General features: G+C 42.2%; 1 protein-coding gene across 4 annotated transcripts in view; it reads right to left on the bottom strand.

Moving 5' to 3' along the window:
• Window positions 1-3,246: 3,246 nt before the first annotated feature.
• DISP1 (dispatched RND transporter family member 1) overlaps window positions 3,247-11,333 on the bottom strand; it is a 166,296-nt gene continuing 158,209 nt past the window's right edge. For all 4 annotated transcript variants that reach the window (XM_032289342.1, XM_032289341.1, XM_032289343.1 and 1 more), the window contains one exon: window positions 3,247-9,959. In XM_032289342.1, coding sequence (XP_032145233.1) covers window positions 6,375-9,959 — 3,585 coding nt within the window. In that variant the 3' untranslated portion in view covers window positions 3,247-6,374. The remainder of the gene's footprint in view (window positions 9,960-11,333) is intronic.

Here is an 11,333-nt window from a genome sequence, read left to right as displayed (position 1 = left end):
GTCAGCAGAGGCCCTGCCTTTGTGCCCTGAATGCAATGACTTTCAGTGGAATTTTGTCTCTTCAGTGTAACAACGTGCTGACGAGAATGCCTGCTCTCTAAGTTAGTCTAGTGAGGAAGACAGATACGTCATCGGACAATTATCATCTGGGACAACAGATGCTGATGGTGAAACCTGGTGTTGCAGCAAAAACCCAGATAGTTTATCTGCTCCTTACTCTAAGGGAATTGTGGAGTGCCAGCAGGTGAAGTTACCTGTAGTTTCCTTCAGGATGGCCCAAACTGCTTAAAAAAAAGACTCATCAGCCCAATTCTCCCAAGACCCAAATATGACATCAAAACATAGAGAATAGGCTTGGCCTGGTGGCTCACGCCTGTAAATCCCAGCACTTTGGAACGCCAAGGTGAGTGGATCACCTGAGGCTGGGAGTTTGAAACCAGCCTGACCAACATGGAGAAACTCCGTCTCTACTAAAACTACAAAATTAGCTGGGCGTTGGTGGTGCATGCCTGTAATCCCAGAAGGCTGAGGTAGGAAAACCATTTATATCCCGGAGGCGGAGGTTGCAGTGAGCTGAGATTGTGCCACTGCACTCCAGCCTAGGCAACAAGAGTGAAACTGTGTCTCGAAAACCAAAACAAAACGAAAATACAGAGAATAGAAAACTGTCCCTCCACCTCTGTGGGGCTGAAGGTAAATTCCCCCACTCCCATGAGGTTTGTAATAATCAACCCACAGATGAGAAAAATCAGTTTTTGTTTCCAGGATAGGATATGGGCCTAAATTAGTTTTCTGAATCACAGTGACTGAGAGGAAGGATTAAAGTTTTGTCTCAAATAGGCTTTTCTGACCTCTGCTTCCTCTCGGTTGGCATCATGCAGAGGTGTGTAATTTGTCATGATTGGCATGGAAGCCACTCATTGAAGGAAATTCCCCTTTATCTGCCAATCAGAGCCCAGGGTCCTTTTCAGGGCAGGGCAAGGCAAAGAAATTCAAGTTGGGATCTGTGACAAAATTATTCAGCAATTCAACCATTTGTTCGGTATATATCTAGTTCCAGCCCACATATTGACGAGTAACACATGCGCTATTCAGGAAACTGAAAGTAAAGAGAAGAGATCAAGCTCTAAAAAAGAACAAGCACTGGCGAACTTCAGTCTGAATGAGGATATCGTCAGAGATTTCCTTGTTTCACAAAGCCATTCCTCAGATCTCTTTATAAACAAACTTTACTGGAGGGAGAGGAAAGCTTGTGGCTTCACACACCCCCATCGGTTAAAGCTACATTGAATTAAGCACTTGATTGCAGTCACAATAGAGAGAAATAGAAGTCACTCTGCAGGTGAGAGAGCTTCTCAAGGTAGAATAATACAGCTAGTGGGAGAATCAGAAAGACCACACTGAGGACCATTTGAAAATACTTAACTATTTTCCCATTCTCACTTAGTATTTAAGACATCTGGTAAAGTTCTGCCTAGAGACTATCCCATGGGACCTTTTTAAAAAAAATTAATAAGATTTGTAATGATCATACTATGTTGCAAAGACAATAACACTACAGTTTTTTAAACTCTAGAGCTTTGTTTTCTTAGGCAGGCTAAACAGACTCTTTGTAATCTTGTTTCTATTATTGGTTTACTTAGCAAATCCTTTCCCCTTTAAATAGTGGAAAGTTAAAAATCCAATGCATTGATCAATAATGGCCAATTAGTGGATACAGATTAAGCCAATTTTATTCTGTCACTTTGTCTCAAATTAAAACCAGCTCTTATAAGAATCTTATTGGGTTCCAAAGACAAATATTTTTCTTTTCTTTTTTTTGAGATGGAGTCTCGTTCTGTCACCCAGGCTGGAGTGCAGTGGTGCAATCTCGGCTCACTGCAATCTCCTCCTCCTATGTTCAAGTGATTCTCCTGCCTGAGCCTCCTGAGTACTGGGATTACAGGCAACCACCATCATGCCCGGCTAATTTTTATATTTTTAGTAGAGACAGCGTTTCACCATGTTGGCCAGGCTGGTCTCAAACATCTGACCTCAAGTAATCCATCTGCCTGCCTCGGCCTCCCAAATTGCTGGGATTACAGGTGTGAGCCACTGTGCCAAATAAAAATATTTCTTGCTAAAAATAATCTGCCCTTAATTTTTTAGGAAGATGTAGATTACATTACAGAAAGTTATATATTAAAAAAAGATTTGAAAGGGTAAATGTTGAAGTTTAGCTATTCCAGTTAAGAACATGGAACTGAACTATTTCACAGTGATCGTCACAGGGTTGTGAATGTCACAGTCATTAAAGGCAGCACAAAGTAAGTAAAGAGGTGTAGTCATTTTAGGGGACAAGTGAGAGCAGCAGAGGTGTTGACTGGTATTCAAATGTTGGCTTAAATCCCTTAAGAAGGGAACCTGTTTTCTACAGCATTACGCTTAATAATTTGGGCCACTGATATATCTTCTTACTCGAAATAAAAACTATGTGGTTCTCAAGGCTATCTAAAACCATAAGAACAGGCAAGCTAGAAAGAGCTCCTTCTTGAATTGACTTCTGAATACAGACCATTATTGCTTTATTGCATGTCCCCCTCCCTAAAACTTAAAACGGCACTCATGTCCCCAGAATCTCAGGAAAGCATACTTATGTGCAGCAAATGCCCATCAGGCTCCACTGAGTTAGTGAACTGTGTCCTAGTTGGCACTGCTGTTGTCAACTTCATGTTCTAACTGATGGTTTAGAGGATCTGGTGGAAACTGTTGTTGATCCTGGTTACTTGTTTTTGTGTGAGCACCCTCTGGTTTACAAAGCTAACAAGAAGTGACATCTTTTCTTTACACACACACACACACACACACACACAAATCCAAAATAATGGCAATTAAAAAATTGTTAAGAAAAGGGCACAAGATTCCACTCGTCAACCTTGAATATTCATTACTTATATTTTTGCTTTATATTTAATGCAAAGATATGAAACCTCAGTGTACAAAACCAAACATAATGACAATGTCTAACAAAAAAAGTTGTAGGTTAATGTAACAATAATTGGAGATAAACTAAATGCCAGCAAACATTTCAGAATGATCCGCTATGGCGTACAGGATATCTGGATGTGATAGCTTCTTCTGCATAAAAAATAATCCCCTTGTGATTTCAACAAATTTCTATTTTTGTGGTTATGTTTGAACCTTACGAAAAAATCCCAGTTGAGTCTGGATTTTCTTAAAACACAGGTTTAATTTTTTTTCCCATCTAAAATGACTCTCCTAATTAAAGTGAAAAGATGCAGCTGTTTTCAAAGACACTGTTTCCTGATATTTCATTCAGAAACTATCCTAACTGCTGGCAGAAAGATGGTTTCTATGTGAGACAATGAGAAGTGGGAACATTTCCTAATCTCCTGTAAGATCACATTTGTAAACTACTCTTCACATCACCCCATGCAAAAGTTTAAAAATTTAGAATGATTGAAGCTGGGGCATAGATTACTACAATAACATTTAATAGCAGCTTAGCATACCTTTAAAGAATGCTGTTCTAGACGGATGTGCATTTTACAGCAATTATACACAAGAAATGAATACACACATGAAGCTGTGTAGTTATTTCAAAAACAGCTTGTCTCTGTGAAAAATGTCTTGCTCTTGGCCTATTCCACTTTTCAATAAAATAGGGATTTAAAAAGTAACCTTGAAGGGGGAAGTCAGGAACAAATTTGATAACTTGGACTCAAACCTCAAAGATGTGCTCTGCTGTAGTAACAGACAGTCTGTGAATTCTTTCCATAATCAAATAGTTTCCAAGTTACAAGTATTTCACAGACAGGAAAGAGCTCTTTTCCCTAAGTATCTGCTTTGCAAATTACCTAGAAGACTGGATGAAATTTTTTGTGAAACGGTACTAGAAATAGTGACCCTTTGCTGCCCAGTAATGAGCTAAAAATAAAAAAAGAAAAATTTAAAACTTTCTAGCCCTAGCAAATAAATAATTTTTTAAAAAGGAAATCCATTTGCGAAAAACATAGTCAATTCAAAGTCCCAAATCTGGAGATGAAATAAATGTGAAAAGGGTTCACTGCTGCATTCAAGTTTCAGGGTAATCAGAGGTGGGGGCTGGGGGAGGGGGAAGGCCCCTCCAGGTCCCTGGAGCCAGAGCAGGCGCTGTGCACAGTAGCCATGCCTCCCTGATGGAACCCAGGAAGGAGACATAGGATGCTCCCCCTCCTCCCTCTAATCTTCATTTTCATCTCATACGACACTTAGCTTACCTGAAAGTCTTCAGGTTAGATCATCCGTAAAGAAATCGGCATTTTTTTTCATTGCCTTTAAATTCAATCTGTGTGTGTGCCCAACAAAAAAGTGCTTTTGGGCCACTAAATTTTCACGTAACTTTATGGTTACACATTTCAGAGGGAAAACAAAGACTCTAGTGTTGGGTATTGTGAGTCCTGTTTTCAACTGTTCCTTCTCCTCCATATGTCCCTTTATTTATCTAACAGAATTAAGTGCGATGGGAATGGACACAAGCTCCTGAATGTCAGTGGTAAAAAAATTAACTGGTTTGAAGAGGCAGCTTAGCAACAAACATGTGAGAAACATAACATGTGTGAGGGTTAGTTCCCTGTACGCTGCCTCAGAGTTAGCTGTAATACTTGAGCAAAAGTTACTTCCATCTCTATGTGAACTAGTGGGAGTGCCATGCAGACTCCTGCGGCTGGTCCTCCTCCTTGCGATGTAATCAGAGTCTGTTTGGGTACTGCAACTGCACAGGGCATAGAAGCTCCATCTGTGTTCACGAGAAGAACAATTCTGTGAACTGCAAATGTTAGTGGGAGGACATGATTACTGTTTTCAAGTATCTGAAGGATACCATGTGGCAGAAAGATTAGAGATGTTTGTTTTCACTTGAGAGAACAGAATGAGGACAAACTGGCAGAAAAACTACAGGACAACAGATTCTGGTTCAACCAACGTAGACGTGTAGGAAGCTACTTACTGGTCACTGAAGCAAAAGCTGGAAAGTTACTTAAGAAGAATGAGGTTTAGTGGATGTGTGCTGAAGTCAATGACCCATAAGCTCCCTTCCTGCTTCTGACAGCTTTTCTTCAGGCCCTAGAATAATATGCAGATCTCATTTGGAAAACTATTCTTAGAAAATAACAAGTATAACTTTTGGAGGGAACATTGTATTTACAAATATTTCCACTGTTTCCTTCGGAGGACCAAATTGGAGGTAGAATTCCAGAGGGAAGCGGAATGCAGAGGAATACTTCCAGGACGGGGCTGGAATGCACAAAGGATCAGATGACACCCTGTGATGAGGACCGCCATCTGAAGCATTATCCAGAAAGCATGATCCAAAGGCTCAATTACTGTAGACTGATCTAACATGAGATACCCAAGTGTCATTTAAGATGCTGCCTGAAGGCTTAGCATTTCCAGGTGTTAGCTGCATAAGAAAATAATCCTCACGTGTCTTGAGACACTCTTTAACAAAGGAGAAAGAAGCCTTCTAAACATGGCCCCTTAGGGGCAGAGTTGGAAGTAAAACTTCATACGTTTCCTTGCTCTGAATGCTCACGTGACCTGGATCTATCTTTGTCACCATGCAATGTATCTTGTAAAGAATAGCACTATTTTGCATGATCACATCTCTTCATTCATGCCTTTCCTTCTGTGCCTCTAACATAATTGTGGCCTGATACAGATGATGCTCGTGGCTCCTGAGTTAGCAGCTCTAATAACTGAACAACTGTACATTTCGGCTAAAGTGGAAAAGCACTGATGTGGATGTAAGTGTGCTCTTGGCTTCATGTGAAGTCTACTGAAGCAGGCACATGGGATGCGTTAAGGTGCTTGGCAATTGATTTTTTACATGAGGCTTCACCAAAAATGTAAATTTTAATGTTTTTTAGTTCTTGAATCCCAACTGAAGTGGCTCTATTAAAATTAGAGCAATTCCTAGTATTCATGCTGAGCAATCAAAAGTCCTGATTACTGCCCACCAAATACTCTAGAATGAGTACATCAGGTGAATACGGTGGCCAGGGAGAACTGAAATGTCTAGGTAATTCAAACTTTAAATCTCTGCAGCAGTGGGAGGGTAGAAAGAGAGACAAGTATTTTTCAAGCTGGGCATAAACGTAAAAAACAACAATACTTTTTGAAAATATAAAATCCAATCATCATCCAATCTGACAACCTAATGCACTCAGCAGATTTGCAAGTTCGTTTGTTCCTACAAAATATAAAAATATTATATAACGGTTAGCGTGAAACACGCTTGTTGCTGTATTTTTGGGCTTCTTTTCTAAGCCTCTGGCTTTTACTTCCATTTAAAAAGAATAATTGAGGCACTGGTTCTGAACTGAATGCTGTATTTATTATAGTGTTTTTATTAACAAACTTTCACCAGAAAGTTCTGAGTGTGTTAATACAGCGGGCACATTGGCTTCAATGTTTGGCATTTGACAGTCCACAGAATTGCACTTCATTCTCACAATTCTGCCACAACTTTGTGAATTGTTTGGGCAGGACCTACAACCAGCCTCCCCCATTAAAGGATTAAATATGACTTTTGGTTCATTCTGATTTAAATGTTCTGAGTTCACACTTGCATCCGTCTGCAACAAGCTCAGCTCCACTTTCCCTCCTGGCTTGTTTTCTGTCTCTCCACCGCTCTCCCTATTTTCCACATCTCTATTTTCACAGTGTTCCCTTTGTTTATTCTCGGGGTCGCAACATGTTTTGAGTAATGATCCAGTGCTTCCGCAGACAAATGACGATGGCACTGCCATCTTTGGAAGATGCTCTTCTATGCTCTGAAAACTGTGTACATTGGTCTTGCCAATTTTTTCTTGGGCCTGAATTTGCTGCGCTGGGTGGAGGAAAATATTCGTAGGCAGAGAATTCTGCATCCCAGCTGGCTTTACTCTGCCCTGCAGGCAGGGACAGGGGTGGATGTGCGTGAGGGGGTGCACAAAGCCCTCGGCGGCTTGGTGTGTGACCTTCAGAGGTGCCACACCATTCTGGAGCTGGACAAAGCTGCTAGCGGTAGGAGCACACTGGTGGCACAAGCAGTCTCCCATCTGCTGCCAAGAGTGTGGGCCATATTTCAAGCATTTGTAGGCATTTGGGCAGCTACATCTCTGATTCAGAGAGAAGAAGTGACACATGGTGTGCTGTTCAAGAGAGGGCTGCAGCAAGGCAGAGCCAGGGTCATTTTTGGTGCTTTTGCTGAGTTCACTGTTGTAAGCTGCGTGCACAGGCATCCCTAAATTCTTTGCTTGGCTGTTGAAAAATTCAGAGCAGATGTGGGTTTCTTCATAAGTGGTCTTCTCAGAGGCAGTGGAGCTGTGGGAAGCCAGAGGTTCTAATTCATAAAACTCATGCTCCAATTCTGATTTTGGGCCCCTGGGATCTAAATGATAAGCATTCATGGTATGTGTTTTGCTCTGTCCCTTGTCACTAGGACTTGTAGACAAGGCATGGGAAAAGGCACTGCACTGTAGTTTTCTAGGTAAAGGAATTTGACCACAGGTACCCTGCGGTCCGAGGCACCGACACATGCACTGGAAGAAGAAGGTGGCAAAGGCCCAGCTGATGCACATGATGAGCATCATGAAAGTGCCTAGCTGGGTGTAAGCTAGAACGGTGGAGGGCATCATCATGGCCCCAGCCACGAAGGTGGTCAGGGCAGCCATGGCAATGGCAGAGCCCATGCGGCTCAGAGAGAAGATCACCTTGCCTTCTCGGTCGGGATCGGGAGCCAGGCGGTAGGCAACCCCATAATGGACGGCGAAGTCTACAGACAAGCCAACGGCAACTGAAATAGTGACAGATTCCAACACGTTTAGCTCCCAACCCAGCAGGACAAGAGAACCGACAGTGACAAAGATCGTTCCAGCAATCGAAATGATGGCATAAAGGCTTATGATGATGTTCCAAGTTGTCAGCAGCATCACGCTAAATGCAACAGCAACTGACAGCCCCATGGCAATGAGGGTGCCATCGGAGAGGCTATCCTGGAGGTCATAAAACTCCAGATTGCTGACAAACCAACCATTGCTGAGGCCTTCAGGGGCTGAACTCAGCTCATTGGATATCCATGAGTCCACCTCTTTATAAAACTGATGCATCTTTTCATAAGCCAGTGTGAAGAGGTAGGTACTCTGGAACTCTAACACCACTGCCCTGATAGTATCATTGATATCAAACCTTGGCCCTGGGGTTTTCTTATACAAATGGTACCCTGTACTCCTTTCCAGCTCCATGATAGCTCTCTTGATGCACAGTTCAAAAATCTCTTGCTTATAGGGGAAGCTCCAGTGGCTGCAGCATGGGTACAGGGCAGGCTCATCACAGTCCTGGTTCTCCATCCACTGTTTGAATGTCTCAATGAAGCAGCTGGTGAAGTCCTGTTCATCAGTCTGGTAAAAGAATGTTTGGTTTCTCAGTTTTTGACAGAAGTGCAAAATCCAGGCCTGGGAAGCGGGGCTGGCGATGTTAAAGCTGCTGTCTAACGTCAGCTTCCCTTTGTTCTTGGGATTTAGTGGATTGCCGTTGTCTTCTGGGGACACGCCCCAGATGACTGTGATGGGCATGTGGAGCTCCTCGCCATGGTGGACACGTTCAAACATGAAAAGTTTTTTGTATTCAGCATCGTAACGCTCAAAAGGATGAGACGACCTGAATACCTGGAACTCGGATAACTCCAGTGAGGGCAGTTTCATCTTTGGATTTATACATACAATGTAGGCCCCACCTACAGTTAAGGCAAGGAACCCAAACAGCCAAAGGTAGCGAAACTTAATGACAATGCATGGCAACACCTTTTCAAAAAAAATTCGAGATGCTTCTGAAATGGCAAAGAGTACTTTGTGGCACTTCTGGCAAGCCACGGTCCAGCAGCTTTTGTTGCCATATACTTGCTGCTGGGGCTTTCTGAAGCAAGTGAATATATTAAGAAGATATCGTTCATGCAGCACAACAACTGCTGGAAGCCACGTGACCATCAAAACATAATTCACCAATATAGCTGTCCCCGCATACACCCCAAAGCATCTGATTGCGGTAATGTTGCTAACATAGTTAGCGTAAAAGGCAGCAGCAGTGGTAAAACTGGTGACAAACATGGAGAGGGCAGCGTGCTGCAAGGTGATGCTTACTGTTTCTGAGGTTTCCGCATGAGGCTTATCAAATTTGGTGTAGTTCCAAACATCGCACAGGACAAAAGCATCATCCGCTCCAATTCCAACCAAAATAATGAGGGCAGTGAGGTTCATAAAAGGAAAGAATTCGAAGTGAAATACTACACGATAGAGAAAATAGGAAACAATCAAAGAACTGATTATTGCAAACATTGTCATCAGCGTGATAAACATGGACTTGGTGTAGACACACATGACTAAAAGGACAATCACAATGGCTATGGCAGGATACACAGTATCCATTAGAAGATAATCCTGAAACAAACTGTGTTTGATACCAAACTCAATCCCGGTGATGGTGGTCACGCCGTCAGAAGAGTTCCAGTTTTCAAAGTTGTCCAAGTAAATGTTCATCATGCTCTCCCCTTTCTCTGTGGGAGAGAAGAGCATGCTGTATTTTAAAGCTGGTGTGGCATAGTCAGCCGTCTTTGGGGTTATAAAGTCTTTGTCCACCAAGTAATGGAGGATCTGGTACACGGCATTGTACTTGGTACATTTGCGGGGCACATTGGTGCACTTGAGCTGGTCCTTTCTTCTGGCTGCCATGTCCCAGCAGTCTGGTCCCAGAGTGCCATTTTGGTAGTGTTTGGCACAAGTCCGAAGCAGCTTCAAGGTATGAGAAACGTCTCGCTCGACTATTTTCTGACAGGACGATCTGTTGTTCAGAATGGCGATGTAGTTCCCCAGCGTCCAGCTGGGGCAGCAGGAGGCAGCAGTGGTCCTCTGGCAAAGATCGCCAAACTGGGGATGCGATCTGATCTGTAGAGATGGAGACAAGCAGAAGGATTTCAACTTAAATCGGTTCACCATAGTCCAAACTGGAAAGGTCTGAACTGAGGTGACCTTGAGGGACAGGGAAAGTTACAAAAGCTAAACAAGTATCCTCTTAAATTAGGAATCAGTTTGAATGCAGGGTGAGATACTTCCCCCAAATGGTCTCATGTTACAGGATACCCTTTAGGTTACTTTCTTCTGATTAAAAACTACTGTGTGGGGATAACATGCAAGTATGAAACAACTTCAACCAAAGCTAGTTTCAAAGGAGATCAAATTAACACCTACTTTAGTCAACAACTCTTTTCAAAGTCACTTTAAAAAGCAGTAAAGTGGATAGGTTGTGAAGCTTAAGTATATACATGTGAAGGATTAAGAAAACAACCATACAATTGATATATGAAACAAATTTGTGGTTTTGCCTAAAATTCTGGCTATCAGCATGAAATTGTTGGTGACTAAAATACTATATTTCAATCAACACAGTTAGAAGCAAAGATGATATTCCCTAGAGAACTGCTTTGGTCTGAATGTTTGTGCTCCTCCCAAATTCAAGTTGAAACCTAATTTCCAGTGTTAGTGTTAGGATGTGTGGCTTTTTGGAGATGACTAAATCACAAGGGAGGAGCCCTCATGAATGGGATTAGTGCTTTTATAAGAGGCCAGATGACACAGAATGTCCCATCTATGAGGAACAGGTCCTCACTAGACCGAATCTGCTTATTTCTTGATCTTGAACTTCCCGGCCTCTAGAACTATAAGAAATACATTTTCATTGTTTATAAATTACCTAGTCTGAGGTATTTTGTCATAGAAGCCCAAACAGACTAAGACAAAAACTGTTTGGTGAATCAAAAAGTGACCCCAGTAATATCAAAAGTGCTGATCTCAAGAAGCATAAAAGTTTGGAATAAAATTGTTTCCTGAAGTATAAGTAGAAGAGGGAAATGTTTCTACATTAAAGTATGATTTATATCTGATTTTTTTTTTTTTTTTTTTTTAGACGGAGTCTCGCTCTTGTTACCCAGGCTGGAGTGCAATGGCGCGATCTCGGCTCACCGCAACCTCCGCCTCCTGGGTTCAGGCAATTCTCCTGCCTCAGCCTCCTGAGTAGCTGGGACTACAGGCACGCACCACCATGCCCAGCTAATTTTTTGTAGCTTTAGTAGAGACGGGGTTTCACCATGTTGACCAGGATGGTCTCGATCTCTTGACCTCGTGATCCACCCGCCTCAGCCTCCCAAAGTGCTGGGATTACAGGCTTGAGCCACCGCGCCCGGCTATATCTGATTTTTAAAAATTGGTATATAAAATAAAATAAATGCTTAAGAATTTAATTATTTCTTCCATACAGTTTGT

This window comes from Sapajus apella, unplaced genomic scaffold (assembly GCF_009761245.1).
Source record: "Sapajus apella isolate SASKATOON/1434 unplaced genomic scaffold, GSC_monkey_1.0 scaffold22, whole genome shotgun sequence".
NCBI classification, from domain to species: domain Eukaryota; kingdom Metazoa; phylum Chordata; class Mammalia; order Primates; family Cebidae; genus Sapajus; species Sapajus apella.
The sequence above is the reverse complement of the archived record's forward strand: the minus strand, read 5'-3'. Positions and strand labels throughout refer to the sequence as shown.